This window comes from Balaenoptera physalus (genome assembly GCF_965194825.1).
Source record: "Balaenoptera physalus genome assembly, chromosome: 4".
In the NCBI taxonomy this organism is placed as follows: domain Eukaryota; kingdom Metazoa; phylum Chordata; class Mammalia; order Artiodactyla; family Balaenopteridae; genus Balaenoptera; species Balaenoptera physalus.
This window is the reverse complement of record NC_138891.1, coordinates 47803159-47824489: the sequence shown is the minus strand read 5'-3', so window position 1 is coordinate 47824489 and position 21331 is coordinate 47803159. Positions and strand designations below refer to the sequence as shown.

The 21331-nt window shown below is 37.7% G+C and overlaps 1 protein-coding gene across 4 annotated transcripts in view; it reads left to right on the top strand.

Moving 5' to 3' along the window:
• The window catches only part of SERPINI2 (serpin family I member 2), a 64690-nt gene that overhangs the window by 18052 nt on the left and 25307 nt on the right, over window positions 1–21331 (top strand). For 2 of the 4 annotated variants that reach the window (XR_014262617.1, XR_014262618.1), the window contains exons 5-8: window positions 6754–6851; window positions 10059–10145; window positions 13196–13285; window positions 15810–19690. Coding sequence is in view for 1 of the 4 variants with exons in the window: in XM_082458421.1 (XP_082314547.1) it covers window positions 6754–6851; window positions 10059–10145; window positions 13196–13285; window positions 15810–15886 (352 nt within the window). In the remaining 3 variants the exon portion in view is untranslated. Of the gene's footprint in view, window positions 1–6753; window positions 6852–10058; window positions 10146–13195; window positions 13286–15809; window positions 20804–21331 lie in introns of those variants that run through there. The other 2 variants (XR_014262616.1, XM_082458421.1) reach the window with 2 other exon arrangements.

Genomic DNA, 21331 nt, shown 5'->3' with positions numbered 1-21331 from the left:
TGATGAGGCCATTCCTCCCTCCCATACATGCAGTGAAAGGTAGGACATCGAGTCATTTCCTTGGAAACTTCGCTCTAGAGAGATAAAAATGACATTTTTAAAATTCACGAGACTGAAAATTTTGTTATCAATTACTCAATCACATTAATACAACATTACATTTAAAATGTATTCAGTTTTTACTAAAAGGATGAGTTTTCTGATTTCTTAAAGGAATGATTTGCTTATCTGCTAAGTTTATGAATAATTTTAATCCACCAGGACACATTTATTGAATTAAGTTTCCTGAGCACTCAGATCATGGATTGAAAGTCTTGAAATACATTTTCCTCAAAATGAACAACTTCCTTATAACAGAAAAATACCCATTTAAAATCTGTGTTCAGTATGGAAGAGGGAAAATTGTACAGGGTCCTTGGTATTCCTCTGCTGGTAGTTTCATTACGCCAATCTTTGCCTCACATGGCCATCTCTCTTCACACAACATCCTCCTTTCTTATAAGGACACCAGTCACATTGGATCAAGGGCTGGCTCTACTCCAGTATGATCCTGTTGACCTGAATCAAATAGACTGTCAGATGTTTCTCCAGCAAACATGGGTTTATTCAGAATCAACAGAGAATTTGCGGTCTGTAACCATTGTGGGCCACATGCAAGTCCTCCAATGGCAAGGGAAGGAGACGCTTTTATAGAGGGGAAAAGGAAGTTGGGAGGGCTCTAGTAAACAAAGGGTCCGTGGCTTTTCATTTGCTGGGTCCTTGCAGGAAGGAAGAGGAATCTTTCTTCTTCCGGTTGAGCTCTGTTATCCTTGCCCTCACAGAGCATGTAAGCTCCCCCTTCCGGTCTCCCAACTCTGTTTAACTGATATTTCTGTTTATTAAAATTTTTACACCCTCAGCCTAACTAATTACATCTGCAATGACCCTGTTTCCAAATATGGTCACATTATAAACTGCTGGTGGTTAGAGCTTTGACATATGAATTTGGGTGGGAGGGGAACACAGTTCAACCCATACCACCAACTATGAAAAATTTTGTCATTGTAAAAATAAATAAATGAAAACCTCTCTGGGGGCAAAGTTCAGTAAATGCCAAGAAAAGAAAAATTAACCATAAAAATGCTTGTATATAAGCAACAGTAGGAAAGAGGGTGTGAGCGACTAGATTATAGTTACTGTTAGAAACAGTATAGAAACACTTCTCCTTCCCCTCTTTGATATATGACTAGTTTAGAATCAAGGCCGATAAGATATAGTCTAAAAATACTAGGGTGCTTTCTAGTGTTTACTATTTGTAACATATTAGATACTTAATTTTGGACATTATCCTACAGTTGGATACCAGCTAAAATCATCACATTACTTTTTCTAAATTTAATATGGAATCCTATAAACATCTTAGTAGTCAGATTTCCTCAGGTTGATGAGTCTAACACACCCTTACTATGTATCAGATTTCTTTCTCTGTATAAGAAACAGTTTGAGATTGTATTTTTATGATTGTATATATGGGCAAAATCAATCATTTAGTACATGTAAATAAGGTAAATAAACAAGAAACTTTCATCTATATAACATTTTAACTTTGTAAAGCATTTAATATTTACATTTTAATACTAAATGCTGTAGTTCTATAGTGTGACTTGGTTATAACTTGCATTCCACAGATAAGGAAACTATGTCACTCAAAAAGTAAATTGATTGACATTCAGTTAAGTGCTGGGAGACAGGATTAGCTCTCATTTCCATTGGCTCACAGCCTCATGATCTTATTAGTTTACTACTTATTAGAACATTTATCTCCAGTTCAAAACAGAGATTGATTGGGACCCCACTGTGAACAGGGGACTGGGACAGATGCAAAGTGATAGACAGGATTCCTATTTGATAAGATGGTTGCCACTTAGATAGAGTGGTGCAAAATTTGCACAAGAAGTTTACTAACAATATACAGTAAATGCTGAAATAATAGTACAACAAGTAAGCACTAAGAGGTTCATGAAAAAAGAGAGGAGAGAAGGGAGAGGGAGCCCCAGAGACTGGAATTGTAAACAAAGGCTTCATGGAAGAAGAAGGATTTGAACTGGGCTTTAAAAGAATCAAGAGGGAAAAGTCTCATATGCAATGGGGAATTATTGTAAATTTCCAAGTAGGATGGTGGAATGATAAAGGCAGCATCTTAGAAAGATACATTTGGTAGTCACAGTGCCTTTGTTCATGCTGGATAACTTGTCTGAACTCTCTCTCCATTCTCCCCCCCATTACCAGTTTTTTCTGGATAACTTCTATTGGCCCTTAAAACCAAGTTTGGGTTTCCGAAAGCTTTTCTGATCTCTCCATGCAAGATTCCACAACACCTTCCCTTCTCCCTGCTAGGAAAAGTTCTCCTAATACCTTGTGTTTATTTCTGCATAGCAGTTATATTAAAATTATTTGTTCGTCTTCCCTACTTGACTATAAACTTCTTGAGGTCAGGAGCTATGCCTATTTCCTTTCTACGACACCATCACAATGTGTGCATCTAAAAAATAGTAACTGCTCAGTGACCATTTGTTACTTTAATCTGAATAATAGTGATGTTCAGGATGTGTTAAAGAGGGAAAGACTGAAGCCCAAATGGTAAGTTCAGAAACCACTGCAACAAATCGGGCACTAAGTAATTAGTGCTTAAAGGAGCAGCCTCACTGCGGAAGTAAGAGGCGGGTGAGACATTTATTGGGGTGTGTGACTAACGAGATATGAGTTAAGAAGGAATAGATAGTTCTGAGGTTCTAAGTTTGACTTTCTAGGAAAATGAGAAGACATTGATTTTCTTCTTCTTTTGTAGCAGTCCTTGACTGGGCACCACGGACTTCTGGAGAGTTCTGGGGTAAAATTCAGAGTCCTTGAAGCTCTTGACATTATTAGCAAGTTTATGAGTGTAAGGTCATATATGTGTTTCCTTTGGGAGAGGCTTCATAGTTGTCATTAAGTTTTTGGCAGTCTGGGTCTTTGAACTTGTTAAATACTACACTTTTATTCAAAAGTATAGTAATAACTAAGCAAGAGCCATAGTTCTTCTGAGATACTGAATATTTAAAAATACTCACTGATGTGACATCTCACAGTATATTTTATCAACTGTTGAAACCAGATTATGGAAAATAGAACATAATATTGAAGACCAAGAGCTCTGCCATCTCCTTACTGCGTGACTTTGATCATCTTGCCTAAGATTTTTCTCTTATTGTTAAATGGGAGACTAATAATAATACATGTCTCTTTGGGTTGCTGCAAGGAGTATAATGAGAAAATGTTTGTTATGTTTTTAGTACTCAAGATCATCTCATTATTATTATTATTATTATTCTCATTCAAATTTAAAATGTCTTGACAATCCATTAATGTGCCAGCACTATCCTGGATGCTTCCCCTCTTTGCCATTATCTCAGTTAATCACCACCGTAATTTGATAGAGATCTATTTTATATTCAGGTTACAGTTGAGGTGCAGACAGGTAAGTACCTTGCCTGTGGTCACACAGCTAGCAAATGGCAGAGTCAAAATTGCAGGAGTCGGAAAACTCTTGTGTAATGTGGGGCAAACACGAGGGAGAGCGCAGCACAGAGCAAATGGTCAAGGCAGGGACAGGATGAGCAGCCAGGTGACAGATGTGACGCAGCAGTTCCACGGAGACTTTCGGAAAGAGATAACAGCTTCCATAGCACATCATATTCTTGCTGGGCTAGAAATCCATCCCCGGCTTGGCCAGCTTTGGATCTCTAAGTGCGTGCATGTGAACTGCGTGTGGGTGAGAGAAAGTGACCTCAGGGAAAATGAGGCTGGGTGTGAGAATAGATAAGTCATGACCAGCTGCAATGATGATTCTAAATGTTCTTTCACTTTAGCCTATCAAACACTGATACAAATTGGAATCCAAGTTTACATTAAGCATTGTCCAGATATGTTTCCTATGTGACAAGAAAGCATTTTTAATTCAGCCTTTGAGGCCAATGGAATATTTCACACACACACACACACACACACACACACACACACACACACACACACACACACACAAAGTGACCAGAAACTACTATGTACTCACGTAATAGTCCAAGTCCACCACTGTCAAGGATTGTGTTATATTTTTATCCTTGTGGGCAGCCCTAAGACTTGGTTGTTTCTAAGCCTGAACCTTCCAAAGATGACTCAAGCCCACTGTATCAAAAGTGGGATTCCAAACAATAAGGACAGGGACCTTGAGGGAAATCAGTCGAAGACATTTTGTCATTAAACAAGAGTCCTGGGTATAAAGGAGAAGAAAGGGACAACACCAGTCCACAGTAGGGCGTGCAGACCAGGAGTGACTCCTTCTTCAGACAGAAACTCTGAATTGTGTTCCTTCGTTTTCTGCAGCTTTAACCTGTGTGAGACCCCTTTAAGCACAATGGTAGCCTAGGGCAGTAAATTGCTGCCTTTTAAGGAGGCAGATAATGTTTACATAGGCTAAAACATTCATTTCATGATTGTTTTGTTGGTAATTGTCTATCCAGTCCTTTTGCTACTCATTCTTTTACCTTTAGCTGTATTTTTTTTGACAATTTTAGAGGAGAGTCAAGGAAAAGAGGAAATGAACCACATCTAGAATAAATATTAAGATTCACAAAATTTGGAAGAGGTACACAATTAACACTACACATATTGTATTGATCGAGATTACGATTTTGGATTATATTTAGATTAGAAGGCAGTGGAAGTTAGCACATTAGCTCTGACTTGGAAGGGACCTGCATTTGAATCCTAGCCCTGTCTCCTATCTTGTCCTTGAGTCTGAAAATCAACCTTCTCAAAACCTCCACTTTCTTATATGTTAATGGGAATAGTAATGCTCACTTCCTAGGGTTTTTGTGAAGATTAAAAACTATGATCTATATTAACTGCTAACACACGGAAGTGCTACTTCACACCTGACTATTCATGGCTCCAATAATTATGGCTAATTAGAAATCGGCCATAGATTATACTTTTATTAAATGGTTGAATGGGTTTCTATCACTGTAGGTTTCATTGGACTATGTTATGAGCAAGACTGTTACTTAAATGACTCTCGGTATAATTAGACCTTATTAGAGGTTGTAATAAGTCTTACAGTATTCTTGTCATTATCCCAAAATCATTGGACTATTATACTAAAAATTGCTAAATTATGGGTGGAATAGAACATTTATCCTCAACCTTTTAGAAGCCCATACTCCATTCAGTATAAAAAAAGTGTGGTAATGAAAATAGAAAAAAAGAACAACCCCAAAGCCTCAAAACCATCATGCTGCATATTATCTTTCTTAGCAGGAAGTTAAAAGGAAGAAGTTGAAAATGATTGACATAAAACAAGTTATTTTCATTATCAGTAGGTTTTAATGTGCATGTAGTGAGTTGTGCCCATCTCCAGTCAGCTAGGGTTCTGAATGAATAAACATCTTCCAAAAGGGCATAATAGTTTACCAAGAAATAATATAGGGCCAGTAAATTTTTGCCACAGCATGTTCCTTGTTTTGAAGAACTATAATTAAGAAGCTTGTTCAGTATTTGGCAATTAAAACAATGATCTAATTAGACTGATTGCACAAGCTAATTTCTAGCCCCAGATGTGGGCCTCCCTGTTAGCTAAGCAAGGACCCTGTGCTTGGGCAATCGTGTCTGCATCCAAACCAGAGAGCACGGGGGCAAAGGCCCCGCTAGGGCACAGACAGAGCTCCTTGGGCAGGAGCTGTCCTGGGATTTCCCTGAGGTAGGAAATATACGTAGCCCCCTGTTGGAGGACTTTAGACTCTTTTCTTTCATAAACAAAGTCTCCAACCTGGTTGTCAAATGTAAATGGATGCTTTTAGCATCTTTAAAGCCAGTAAGTACTAGCTTCTTTTTTTTTTCTCCCCCCCCCCCCCCTCCTTTTTATTGAAATGGGAAAGTGAGGGTCACTGATTGCTGTTGACTTGGAATCATAGAAGATCAGTGCCTGAGAGAATCTTTGAGATTCATTGGTGAAGCTCCCTCTTCAGGCAAATCGAGCCTTGGAGACTTGCGTAGAATCTGGAGTCCTAACTTAGGGCCCTGCATTAGAAGTATTGGCCAGCTTTTTTTTTTTTTTTCCTATAATTTTTACTTTATTGGAAAGAAATTTAGTTCTCTTTCAATCTTTTACCTGTAAAATACAGGGCTTTTTGGGAAGATGTTAGGTGTGTCCGTAAACTGAAGGAAGTCACATCAACTGTGACAATAGATGGGAAGGCTCATAGGTTACTAATGCCCCCTCTCTGTACCTCAGTAGCCAACAATCTTCATTAAGGACCGTTGGCTTCTGTTTCCGGCTCATAGTCTCTTGGATGCCTGCCAGGAACCATCTTTGATGATGTGAAAAATCTGAGTGTGTATAGTTGCTGGAGGGAAGCTTTACATTTCTAGCGAAGAAGCAAACAATTGAAAACTTAACTAGAATTCACCCTGTTTTGTTGGGTAATTGTTACTTCAAAAAATAGAGTATTTGCTTCTCCCTTCCCAACCAACCATTTATCTGGGAAACAAGTTATTAGCAACTCAGAACTGCTCAGTGGAGCTGGGGAAAAATGGTGTGAAAAGTGAGGAAACGTAACTGGGATAATGAAAACAAAATATTTCACAATAAAATCTCTTCCAAGTCATCCATTTTATAAAAATCATTTTGGTAGAAAATGTGTACAGTGTTTCAAAAATTTTCCTCTTCATTTTTTAAAACAGATTTAAAGTAGAACAAAAATTAGACTTCAAAGAAGCTTTGTATTCATTGAATATAACTGAGATATTTAGTGGTGGCTGTGACCTTTCTGGAATAACAGGTAATATGGAAAATTATTCTTATATTATCATGTAAATATGTTTTCTTAGTAATGATGTTAACTGACTGATCTTAAAACTGAGAGAGCATTTGGCCCCAGAAAATACATACACAGAGAATAAATGTCATAGTCATGTCAAGCTGTCTGTAAACAAGCACTCTATTTTGCACTTAAGTAGTTTTGCTTAATGAAAGTCAGACAGCATTATAGAATGTTAGATAAGCCTTCTAACCATGCTTACAGTGAGACTGTGTAGGAAAAGTATTATATGGGCTTTTATTCCAGCCCTGTTTGGATTTCCTTATCTGAATAATGGGAATTACAACTTTGAGGCTCTCATCTAAGCAGAGCTAATAAAACTTTTATAAACCAATTAGCAAATGTTAATTCGGTAATATTAGAGGCCATGAAATAGGCATCCACAAGCTGCTGGATGATGAACACAATCTAGAAATTGTAATGCTGCAGTTTGTAGATTTAGCTTGAGACTGACAACACATCTGAGGAGATGGAGCTTTTATGCTAACTGGCACCCGGGAAATTGTGTACGGTTAAGACACTTACTTACACAACAAAGCCCAAGACAGTCTTTAATTTTTCTCATCCTGGCAGTACCCACTAGTTCAAAAATAACTAAAGAGAAAAAAATGGATGAAGAGGGCCAATTTGTCCTAAGTTATCTGCCCTTTTTTAAATTCAGTCTTCTGTTTTATATATATAAAAAAAAACAACAGTCCTAATGATACAGGCTTGTCTGTCTGATGGGGTTGGATATCATAACCCAGCATTATTGTGTATTCCTATATAAAATTTGGGCTTTGGAGAAGTATTCATTAATTTATGCACTCATCAATTATGTGAGTAAATGAATAGAATGAATGAGTTTTCCTGGCGGAGGAGGTGGGTGGGGTACACAGGTGACATATCTGTTCATTATCACCTTCACGCATGATTTAGCTGTTTGTTCTCACACTGCCGGATAGATCTGACTTCTCTGACAATTTCATCAGCATCAGGAATGAGAGAGTCAGAATTAAATACTGCAACAGGATGCTATCTAAGTGTGTCCTGGAATGCAGCCACCTCACCAACTTGAAATAAACCAAACCATTTTTTAAACACCTCTTCCTCTTAAATTTCTTTCTGGCCTTCGGAAGCTCACTTGCTATATCTCAGACTTTCAAACAGCCACTCGCTCTGCAGATTCCCAGCAATTTGTGACTTCTATAACATCTCCTTTTACAAGAAGATTTACGTAAGAATAAATGTCCAACATTTTTTGCTCTGAGTTGCCTATTTGAGTTGTTTTAACTACGTTAAAATATTCGTCTCAAAATTTCCAAAATAACTCTATTGAAAACATTTCATTCAAAACTTGTGAATGACATGAGTATAAGATAGTGTCTCTTTTGTGTAACTATCACACAGCACTAGCATTGGACTGGTTCACAGTAGCCTTTAGAAAATGTTTATTGTCTACTTACAAATGGTAAATAGGGATGGCAGGGAATTAATTCACTATTCTCCTGAAGACCAGAAATAGTGCCAGCCTTGGCTGTGGTTGTTCTATTTCAGGCAACAAGACAGAACCAAAGAATCAAAGTAGTTAAAACGTAGTTAACCCACACTAATGATGCAGATGCCCCCTTTTCTCCATCTTACGTGTTTCTATCACTAGACATAGCCTTATCCATTGATTTATTTATTTGGTAAGTATTTACTGAAAGCCAACTATGTGCCAGGCAGTTTCCTAGAGCTGAATAAAATCTACAAATTCCCTCTTCTAATGAAGTTTACATCTGTTAGGGCAGATGGACCATTAACAAGTAATTAATTAATTAAATGGTGAGGTGATAAATGCTATGGATTAACTAAAATAGAGTCATGGGATAAAGAGATTTAGATCAGATAAGAGCAGAATTAGACATGGTGAGAAGGGACAATTGCTTTGAGGAAGTGTCATTTTTGCTGAGACCTAAGTAACAAGGGAGCCAATCAGGGAAAGTTCTGGGAAAAGGGATTTTAAACAGAGGGAGAGGTGGGGCTAAAGTCTTGATGCCTGACCTTGTAGCTGGAGCTACTGGACACGGAGAGGAGGGTAGGAGATGAGGATGAGAGGTAATCAGGGGCCCAGACAGAGACATTACAAGCAGTTTGGAGTTATTTTTAGGAAGCCATTTTTTATGCAAATAACCCTTTGATGACTTCTCTCTATCTTGCCTGAGGGGATTTACTTTTCTGTAAGCTGTCAGAGCTGGTTCCCCTTGACTAAATTATTTCTTCATGAATTCTTCTAAATTCGGTCGTCTTGGTGGAGTCTACCTACGTCACATCAGCTTTCTCTCTCACGAGGCACAAAGCTCCTTTCTCTTCACATTTCAAGGCTCGCTTTCCTTTCCTCACCCTTTCGCCACCACTGAACTCATGACCACCTTTCCGTTGTCTCTCTCAGGAACATTGTCAGATCTATCTGTTCTGGACGCAGAGGGATGGCAGGTGGCTTCTGAACTCATGGTTTCACTCCCCCTTCTCAAGGAGACTCTTCACAGGTCACTATGCCAGAAACGCTTCACACATACATCAGTTCCACCAAGGGGAGGAGAGGGGCCATCTCTCTCAGCTTGTTTCCACGGCAGAACAAAACATTATTAAGACACTATCTTACACTGAGAAATTTGACAGGTTTTAAAGCATAGCTCTGAAGCAATTTTGTAACAGATGACACAAAAGCTCTTTAGACTTTGATCGCCTCATCAGTCTTGAAGGAAAGTAAATTTTGTTCTAAACTCAGATCAAAACACAATACGGAATTTAAAAGGCAAGTTGGCTTTGAGGTCGAAGACATAGGGTGGGATTAATTCAGATCTGTAAAGCCTTTTTCATCTTGCCTGTAGACCATGACTAAGGGAGGCAAAACCCTTTGTCCATTCAAATATTTCACTTAGTGGGGTACCTGATTTGAGGCTTATCGCCTTCCATCTTTATCTTTTATATCTGAGCTAAACTTGGTGTCTCCATATCTTCTCTACCTCATCTCTGCAAGAGCTAAACCTAAACCACATTTATCTCTAGCAAATTAACTAACTTGGGAAGAGTTTGGATTCTTTTCCTTTTTCTTTGTTCATTTGAAAATATAATTCACCTGGGATCCAATAAATAATAGCCCTGAGTTTTAACCCTTCATTGCACTTTCATATTTTCCTACAGAGTCCTCTGAGGTGTATGTTTCCCAAGTCATGCAACAAGTTTTCTTTGAGATAAACGAAGATGGCAGTGAAGCTGCAACATCAACAGGTAGGACAAATGATGTCACAGCAAGCCAGGAGGAAGGACTGGAGGAAATGAGTGTGAGGGTGCTGCCGCTCTGTGGTCCTCTGATCTCCTTTTCTCCTCCTGCTGTCCAGTACACTGAAGGAAGGGAAAAATGGCTATATAAGCTATTTATGCATCTGTGCGGCTGGAGTTTAAGGCAAAAGAAAAGGGAAGGGACTTGATTACGAGTTGAGGCTCATCTACTGATATCTACTTATTTGTAAATTGGATTACCTGCCCATTAGCAGATAGGACCCTTGGAGAAAACTTTAGGCTCAAACCTGAAATCATGATTGCTCAGGAATGTTCACTCTTAAGAAATTGTATTAATTTCATTCTTCCTTTGAGCTCTTAGTCCCTACTTTTCTAATTTGACTCTTGTTATCTCTATGGCAGTGGCTCTTGAACTTAGCAGCACATTAGAGTCAGTTGAAAAGCTTTAAAAAATTCTGTGCCCAGACCGCACCCCAAAATAATTAGATCGGTATCTCTGCAGATGAGATTCAGCCTTCAGTATTTTCTTACCTTTCCCTAAGTGATAACAATGTGAATCTCAGGTTGAGAAACACTGCTCTGCAGTGACTTGGAGCCTATCCTTGCAACTGCGAGTGTAATGCATAGGCCAGCAGCATCAGTGCCCCTTGGGAACTAGTTAGAAATGCAGAACCTCAGGCTCAACTCCAGACCTATTAATCCAGCATCTGCATTTTCCGAGGTCTCTTGGTGACTTGTGTGCACATTACAGCTTGAGAACCACTTCTATGATATATTTCCTTGAACAAATGGCATTTTGAATAGTATCTGTGCTGCTTAAAAGTAATACTCAAAAAATAATTGGAGAAAAGCCTTAAATTCAATTAGAAATGGAAGGGCAACTTTAATGAATTCCTCGTAAGTCTATTTTAATTCTTCAGACCATTTGGACTTTAACCTGTATGTAAAAGATATGCATCCTTTAAATAGTCATATTGATAAATTTATATCCACATTATTAATTTCTTGATTAATTTATAATGCTATGTAATGGCGATGGATTTTGACATCTGGGTGGGGCACACTGGACTCCCTCTACTGTTGTGTCATCTCCTGAAGGACTTTGCATTACTGTGCTCAAGCAACTTAGATTGGAGGGGATGAGCTATTACAATCCTTGGAGAAATCAAAGGTGGCTTTGGGATGAAGTTGCTAGTTCACGTAGACAAATTTTCCACTTGCTTTTACACAGAATTGGAAGAGTCCTTATAGATCATTGTCTGATCCTCTCATTATGTCGGTGGAGAAACAGGCCCACATGTGAAGTGGTTTGCCTAAGGTCATGCTAATAATAGACAGTAGGGTTTGGACTGAAATCAGGTTCCCTGACTTCAAGTTCAGAACTCTTTCTGCTATCACCTGATGCCTCTTGTTTTAAGCGTAGAGTTCTCTAAGAGGATGTAACAATCATTAAGGGATCAGCAGTGACCCTGATGTATCACACTTAAATAGTTAGTGTGAGTGTTTTGACTTTCAGGCATCTACTCAGTGGATGCTCAGGAACAAAGGAACTCAAGTATCCACCCAAGTGAGAATGGGCGTGTTCCTGACTGTGCTTTTCTGTATTATCTCATTAATTCAGACATGAGTCTATATTCACTGGTAATTTGGTTATCATAGCCCTGATATTTCAGGTAGAAGAATGCCATGCATTTAATATTACTAAGGTTATTTTGGATTGTGCAGGGGATCAGAATATGCCACCCCCAAATATGCCATTTTTGCAGAAGAGTTATTTTGAGCTGAAGGCAATTGAGAAACAGCAGATACAAAGAGAGCTCTCTACCCTCCTCTTACATGTCTAAAATCAGGGCATAAATTTCCCTTGTGGAGGTATCTCCCTTCTTGTCTTCCATGCCAAGAGAAGGAACATTTGGCATAGGAGATGAAAGTTGCCACTGATATAAGTCTGCATAAGAAAACCTTGCTAAATAATCCTTATATACCATTAATTTTCCCCATATATTTACCTTCCCACAATTTACCACCCCTAGACACTCAAACCCCTTTTCCTTTGTGTAGTCACTTCTCCACAATTTACCACTTTTTGTTAAAATGATATAACCCCTTCTTTGGGTATTCGCTTCTTTTCTGTGAAGCTCCTGTGTGGATACAAAATAAAACCATTTCTTTTGTTAATCTGTCTTTTGTCAGTTTAATTTGCACACCCCAGTTACAAACAAAAAGTGTAGAGGAATAGTTTTTTCCTTCTCTACATTTGTTTTTCAATTCTGATCACGTGTTGCATTTTAAAAACTATGTTCATAGGTCTGAAAAAATTATACAAAATTATTACATTACTGGTAAATAAAACATCTGAATTGAGTGCAGAAATATTTAATCTAGAAAGAAAAACAATCCAGCCATTTAAATTTATCCACTCTGAAATATTGATAAATGCCACAATGGAGGAGCATGATACAAATTATTATAGTAAATAATTGTTAAGGCAGCAAACTTCTCCTTCTAATATCATAATAAAAATCCCATACACATTCACAGCACAAATCCTAAAAGTTCTGAGCTCACAGAATAATTTTGGAAAAGTTAAAAAAAGTAAATTTGAAGTCAGATGTGATGACTACAAGCCTGGAGAATAGAAATGAAGTACAAACATACCTGGATAGGAATTAGGAGTTGAAAAATTATGAGATAAATCATATAACGCAAATAAAAAGTGAGCAGAAAGTTACTGCTTAAAAGATGAAATTTTCAACTGCTTTCACTACACTGAAACTAGTTCTGGCTTTCTTCTTCCTTGAGCATAAATGTGAAGTTAGAATTATTCAATGAGTAATCCAATATTTATTCTTCTGCTCTTCGATTTTTAAATTTATTCCAAATTTCTTTGTATTTAGAAAATGGTTATTTTTCCACATGTTAATTTCTCAAACAAAATGACCTTTCCTGTCTACAAAAACTAGTATGGACATTATGGATATATTTTCTTTACTGATCTTTTAATGTGCACATCTAAATAACTGTTGTCTCTTTCATAGGCATACACGTCCCTGTGATCATGAGTCTGCCTCAAAACCAATTTATAGCAAACCATCCGTTTCTGTTTATTATGAAGAATAACCCAACAGGTACCTTTTTGAGAATCCCCTGGGGGAACTGCTTAAGTTAAATAGACCTAGTCCTAGATGCTAATCTCACTCTATACATCTGAATCATTTGTTCTTTCAATTTATTGAATTTATTTTAATTTTTTCAAAAATTTTCTAGTGTCTATTTCTTGAGTGCTTGTTTTGTACCAGGCATTGTGTTCTAAGAGATGACAGTGACCTAAAATAGAGCAATAGTAGTAATAGCTGCCGAGATAGTTACTGTACGTGCTGGTGATTTTAAACACCAATCTCGACAGCTAACACCATTCCAATAAGTTAGATATTTGATGAATAAAGACATAGATGCTCAGAGAGAGGTTGTGTAGTTTGTCTAAGGTCATACAACTGAAAAGTGGTGGTGAGAATAAGACTTTTTTGTTTCAGAAGTCAACTTTCCTTTCAATGATGCCATAATGGGAGTGGAAATTGGAAGTTGCACAGTTGTGAAAGGTTTCATAGGTAGATTCCAAAAGAATAAGTGACTAGCTATAGGCTCTGAGTGGGATGGAGGAGTCAAATATTATTCTAAATCTCCAATTTGGGCAATTGTGAAAGATAATGCACAAAAGGTAGGGGTACAAAATGTAGGGGTAGTAGTCGATTGGACTGGCGTTAGAAACAATGGCAACGTAAATGCGGATTGTCTGAGTAGATGTTTTTGCAATTTCTCTTATGAAAAAGAGAGGCCAGAAATGTGGATACAGTGAGGAAACTTTCTTTAAGTGTATATTTAGGACTTCTCAGGAGTCATAACCCCATGTGAGGACTATAAACCAGGGGAAAAGAGATTATATCTTATTCATTTCTTTATCCAGCCCAGTATTTGGCAAAGTGCCTTGCACTTAATATCAGTGCCCCTAGACATTGAAGGTTTGCACTTGGGGTTCAAGTCCCAGCTTAATGAACTAATAGTTGTAAGACAAGTCACTTATACTTTCTAAGCCCTATTTTCCCCACCTCCTATTTGAACATAATATTAGTACTTATATAGTTAAATAAAAGAATATATGAAACCTGTGACACTGCCTGGCACATAGTGTTCATTGTGAATACATCAATAAATGTAAATGAGTGAACGACTGAATAAATGAAGGAAGAAAAATGGAAATTTTCTCTGTATAAATTGTTTTACGTGGAGAAGAGGCAGAGTTAATTTCAGAATCTGAATCTGTTAGATTAACTAGCAATACTGGCCCCCTAAGGGATATATCAGTCTCTTTTTTCAAGTTCCATGAAACTAATTCTGAATGACCTTTCTGAAAGTTATATCTTGGAAACAATGGGACAGTTTCAGATTTGCTGAGATTGTATTAACACAACTTCAATTCTAGTAGTGGATGTGTCAGTGTTAAGAGATATTCTGAGTATGTCATTTGATCTATACACCTTTAACCTTAGGATAACTCTAATTTCTTGCCGTCAGTGTGTAGCTATTGAGTATGGAGAACAGAAAGAAATGAAGCTCATTGGGCATCAATGCACTAGGAAATAATGGTGTTTAGAATAATGATGTTTGACTCTTTGTTTTCCAAGTTGATGACTATGGGCATGTGATAGCTATCAGTTAAACAGCAGTGAAAATTCAAAACCCAAAATAATTCACTTATTTATTTATGTATGGTAATAATTAACTGTCAAACCCTTAATGACAATTTCCACTGTTTTATGATCTCTATTGTAATGAGACTTTCTAAACTCGGGTTACTCCCTTAAAGTATTGTTTAAAATGAATGACCACTCATTTATTGGAGGCTGTAAATTGTTGCCGTATAAAATGTAGAATGGGTTATTACCTTAAGACAATACACATTCAGTGATTTATTTATTATTCCTCTCACAAATGAACTGAAGAAATCATTGGGATTAATGAAGCTGGTGATTTAGCATGGTATAGTAAACTACTAAATGGCTTAATGATTTATATAAAATATATTCATTTGACAATTTCTGGAGTATGAGGGTGAATAATTTTAGATTTAGTACAACCAATTTTTACCTAAATTTTAAATTTTGTTTTGGTCAACCAATCCTCTTATTGTCTTTAGCAGTAAGCTTTGATTCAGAGCTGAAAGAAGAGATCTAAGAAGCTGCACTTTTAACCCCAATGGTTTATATTACATGCATAAAGAGATGACTGCTAATGCCTTAAATTTAAAATGCGTCCATGCTCATCGCCATTTTATTATTCTATGTTTGCCTGACTGAGTCTCTATATTTAGAAGAACACCTCTCTGTCACTTTATTTTTGCTTTCCTTTATGAAAAACAGGACTAATGCATTTTCCATGACAAGCTGTTGTGGGTGTTAATTTACTTCATAAATTATCAGAAAATGATTAATAATGATATAATTATCTATTTTAGACAAAGGAGTGGGTTTTGCTATTAGACATTGCCTATTTACCTTATAGAGAAAAAAGACAATGATTTGTTAAAATATTAAGAAATATTAATTATTGTCATTTTTTCTCCAGAAATTCCGAAAGTTTTTTTTCTTTTCTTAGGTTCAATTTTGTTTATGGGAAGGGTGACAAATCCTGACACCCAGAAGATGAAGGGAAGAGATTTGGATTCACTGTGAATGAAAAGCACAGCCTCAGAATATGGAACATAGTTGATTGGCGAAATATCATCAAATATTTTCTATATATCTTTTTCTGTTTTAAACTGTGCCTTTATTAATCTGTATTCATAAATAAATGAAATTATGCATTAAATGTTTTTGTTCTTTCTGAATTTTTATAGAGTATACATGAATCAAAAGCAGTGAACTTACATAAGATATTAATATTAATATGTTAGAACAATCCATCTAAGATAGCTTAGATATCAGATTCCTGTCTTAGATTTCAAAGTCTGCATTCTTAAAAGACTGGACTACCCGACTCCCAGGCATAGCAGCATTATCCAGACCATGGGGAAGTAAGGTCCAGAGAGAGTGGGTTTGCTGGGTGCCTCTTTGTGGTCCAACCTGAGATACAAAAATCCAGTACCCATGACAGTAGACAAACTTTGAGTATGTAGTTAACTTAACTTGATACTCCATGTGTTGTGTGTAACAGTTGCCTTGTTTCAATACCTTTGGGGACATATCAATTTTTTCTTCTGATTTATGCTTTAAACATGTAAAAAAGTAGAAATGATGAGAACTTTTATAAAACTTTCCTGTACATGAAAGTGGCAGCTAAATTAGCCTGATTCAGGATGCTGACCTTCCATGATTTTATAACATTGAGCTAATGGCAGTGTTAGAGCCAGGATTGTAATCTACACATATTAAATGCAAGACACTTCCTCTGATGTCAGATGTAAATATCCCAAATAATACTACATTCTAATGACTTTATATAAAGTGTTTCACAGTTTTTCCATTTTTATGTTAGTGATGTAAAGTGTCCTTTTGTTTGTGTTGGCAATTCTCTGCAGAGAGTTTAATGATAATGGCTATCCATTGTTGAGCCCTAATTCTGTGGCAGGCACTGAAGTAAGCACTTTTTTGGGCATTATGTTAAATGCATGAAAGATCCTATGAGATACTATTACCCCTCCTCCTGATGAAGAAACTGAAGCTCAAAGACATTATATAAATTAGTCAAGAACATATAGTAAATAAATATGGTGGTCTTTACCGTATTTCTAAGTTTGAACTCAGGACTGTCTGAACTAGGAGACTGTGACCGTAATCACTGAGTTACAATCCCTCCTATGTAAGTCCTTTAAAGTTGCACAGGTCTTCCCCTGAAACTTTGTGCTGTCTGGTCTCCAACGTCTAGGTGTCCATCTATAGCAAAACCTAGAGCAATACTCAAGACATTATGAAGACAACTTTAGAACTAATTGTGATGGCTTAAAACCATAACATAATTTAAAGAAATGTTAGTTTTCCTAGACTGTCAACTCCAGCTTACTTAGATATAACACAGATATAAATGCTAATATGTATGTTCATGATATATCACAAGTTTGTTCCTCACCATGGAACTGGTTTAGAAATATTCTTCCTTGACTTAGGAAGAAGAGCATAATACACTGTTAAGAGGACAGTAGTTTTATTCAGGTCTGTCCAAATTCCTGTTTTCCCTGGATTGCATGAGCTCTTATGATCCTCTTCCACGTGTTATGTGTTAATCTGCTCTGGAGAGTCATTCATTCTTTCCCCAAATATTTATTGAGCTTCCACTGTGTTCCAGGTACTGTTCTAGGCACCAGGGAGAGACCAGTGAACAAAACTGATAAGGTCTCTGCCCTCATCAAGCTGGCAATTTACTGGTGGCAGAAAGACAGTGAACCAGTGAAGAAATAAAACAGGATAAGGAGAGAAGAAGGGCTTTATAAAATGAGATAATGTAATCAGGTGACTGCCCAGGTTTCACTTTAAGTACATGTGTTCCTATGTCCCTAATATAGATGCTTTTCTTCAACAAGATCTGCTAAATGTCTGCCTCAGTTTCCCTACTATGGAGTCCAGCTTTGCATTGTTGCTGTTTTCTCCTCTGATTTCATGCTCTACATCTGGTAGGTATTATTTGCCTTACAAAAGGAGAGAGTTTAAGCTCCTTATAGGAGAGAGAGTAGCCTTCTGGTGTGGATTCAAGCTGAAAATCTCCCCTTCCCCCATTCCAGACACATAGTTGTCAGAGCACTTCCAAGATTAAAACCTTAATCTTCACTTTCATTGCAATTAACTCAGTAGTTATTATAGTTCCATATTACGAAGGTTAGAAGGGTCTGGAATATATTTATAATATATATGTGTATTTATTTATTTATAAAGTAAGTATGAAATAGTTTTCGCTGCCAAGCTATATGAAATCTTTAAGATTCATAACAGTACGTAATCTATGTGGATAAAAATATTGTCAAATTAATAGCCCTTGTAAAAGTTTAATACATCATATATATATATATATTTTTTTCTTCTTTGAGGCAAAATGGCCATTAAAGTATTAATATATGTTTTGGAAACTATGGAATTAGGTTTCATTGACTTCACATAGTTATAATTCATGGCATATTTCAGAGGAAGGAGTCTGCTACATTAGGAAGTGGGACCTGGCAGGTCAAAGGTCTGAGATAATAAACAATTTCTATTTTGGGGGGTGAGGTTTATAGAACTCTCCTGAATTGGTTAATAGAAACCTGGAAACCTTGAAAGATACGGAGGAAACTTTAGGCAAATGTTGTTAGAAGCCAGTGCTTTGGACCTCTGGAAATAGGATATTTCTCACAGGACGGCCTGAGACACACCCTAGAAGGGGTAAGTCCACCTGAGCTGTGGATCCTGAGACTGACTCCAAGAATAGGGTGGAAAAGTGGACCTACTGGAATGTTTGCTTGTCAGAGCACTTTTTCCTCCTGCCATTCCTTTTTTTCTGGCTCCTTGTGTGATCATCTCTAAATCTGAAGCCTAAAATTCAAGAGGTCAAAAGTCTAGTTTCTTTCTCTTTTTGATGCCTCAAGTGACCACCTTGATGGCATATAATATAAAGGAAATGAAAGATGATATATTTTTCACTATCTAATGTTATATTTTTGGCTTGTCACCTCAATTCTCTGGAACGTCGATGTCCTCACCTGTACAGTGAAAAGATGGACAAATCCTATTTAAGTCCTTTTTCCAAAGTTCTATGTTTGTAAATCTTCTCAACAAAGATACATTTGGAATAATGTCTTTTGAGTCAATATTGTCTATAAGCAGTGTTTTTTCATAAAATAAAACAAAAATCCAGGATGCAACTCTCAGTAGAATTTTGGTCCATGACATTAACTATTTACAGTTGTTTCTTTTTAAAGAAATAGTTTATTGGAGTATAGTTGATTTACAATGTTGTTTTAGTTTCAGGTGTACAGCAAAGTGATTCAGTTATACATATACATATATCAACTCTTTTTCAGATCTTTTCTCATATAGGTTATAAAAAATGATACAGTTGTTTCTTCATAAGTTTGAGATTTAATTTTTAAAAATAGAATGCACATAAAACAATTTTACCATTGTGGGAGAGACCCCTATCTAGTGAAGACTTCTGAGCGTGGTTTTGAGGTGCAGAGATGTTGCTGGGCAGTGGCAGCCTAGCTGAGGACTTCATTTCTCCTACCATTGCATTTATCTAAGTGGACCCTAGTAATTAGTTCTCTTTAGTGGAATTTGAGTGGAGGTGAGTGTGTCACTTGTGAGCCCAAATGATTAAGAAATAAATGTCCCTCTCTAACTGCTCTCTTCTCCTGTACCAGCTAGATGCCAATGCTCAAGGCCACCCTGGAAGCTCTATTTAGAAGATGACAGAGCCTCTGTTAGCCTGGGTTCCTCTGTCATCGTGTGTCCAGATCCTCTCTGCTGCTGGGGCCAAAGTCAATCAGGAATACCTACCGGCCTGGGACTGATGTGAGCAAGAGTTACATTTTCATTGAAATTTAAGAGGTTGTAAGTGACAATAGTGAGTGTTCATTTGGTACTTTTAATGGGATGCTTTTGTAAAGTATGGAAAGTATGTGGTGTAATTTGTAGTTGGACAGCAAAAACAATGGCAGCAACAATAAGAACACAGACAGAGCAGGCTGAAAGCAGCAGAGTTTGTTAAGCTGTGGAACTATTTGGGAACTGTTGCCTGTGATAACCTGGAAAGTAAACCATGTGTATACAGACGCAGTATCTAGCTGAAGACTACATTTCATATCTCTCTTGAACTTGAACTTGGTAGACTACTTGGCCTGTCCTCACCAGGTGGAATATGAGCAGCAATGTTATGTGTCCTTTCTGGCCACAGTGGTGAGGAAGCAAGCTTGCCTACTTTTCTTTCTCTTTTGTTCACTCTGTTGGCTGCATATCAACATCAAGGGTGACATTGAAAGCCTGACAAGGCATCTGGAAGATGACAAATCTCCATCAGCCTGGGTCCCTGAATAATTACATGAATCACAACCGTTCTATTCTCTGCCCATCACCCTTGACCAGGGATTCCCATACTGGACTCTACTAGGAACAAGAAGTATACCATGTGATGTTAAGCCACAGGAGCTAGGTACCTAGTGCTCAAGAAAGTAGTACACCTATGTTTTTAATACATGTTTTCCATGTATTAGTCTGTACTGTACGTTTTCTCATCCTGGTGCTGACACCTGGTAAGACAAAATTCTGGAATGCTATTTCATTTTGGCTAATTCTGTGAAAGAAGTACAGGAATGATACAGTGCATTTTCCCATGCAAACTGCTCAGGTCCATGGTAAAAATGTATCTTCACCAAAAGAGAGGAAGGATGTAAAATGCAGATAGCTCGCTAATGGGGTGCTTTGCTGGCTGCCACATAGCTCTCTTGATTGAGACTCTTTTCGTAATATAAAACCAGCCTTTACCTCCTAGTTACTCTGTGTGTGTGTATGTGTGGTGTGTGTGTGTGTGTGGTGTGTGTGTGGTGTGTGTGGTGTGTGTGTGTGGTGTGTGTGTGGTATGTGTGTGTGGTGTGTGTGTGGTGTGTGTGGTGTGTGTGTGGTGTGTGTGTGTGGTGTGTGTGGGGTGTGTGTGGGGTGTGTGGGGGGGTGTGTGTGGGGTGTGTGCGTGTGTGAGGTGTGTGTGGTGTGTGTGTGGTGTGTGTGGGGGGTGTGTGGGGGTGTGTGTGGGGTGTGTGCGTGTGTGGGGTGTGTGTGGTGTGTGTGGGGTGTGTGTGTGTGGTGTGTGTGTGGGGTGTGTGTGTGGTGTGTGTGTGTTGTGTGTGTGTGTGGTGTGTGTGTGTGGTGTGTGTGGTGTGTGTGTGGTGTGTGTGTGTGGTGTGTGTGTGTGGTGTGGTGTGTGTGTGGTGTGGTGTGTGTGTGGTGTGTGTGTGGGGATGTGTGTGTGTGGGGTGTGTGTGTGTGGGTGTGTGTGTGTGTGTGTGTGTGTGTGTGGAAGTGGGAGGTGGAGTTTGAGGGTATCTTTAAAGATTTGTCCTGAAAAGATTTTTGACTCATATAAAAAAATTATGCCTACTTGCAAGGGATGCAGATGTGCCCTCGCTAATGATTCTTCAAAGCATGTGCTCAATGATTCAC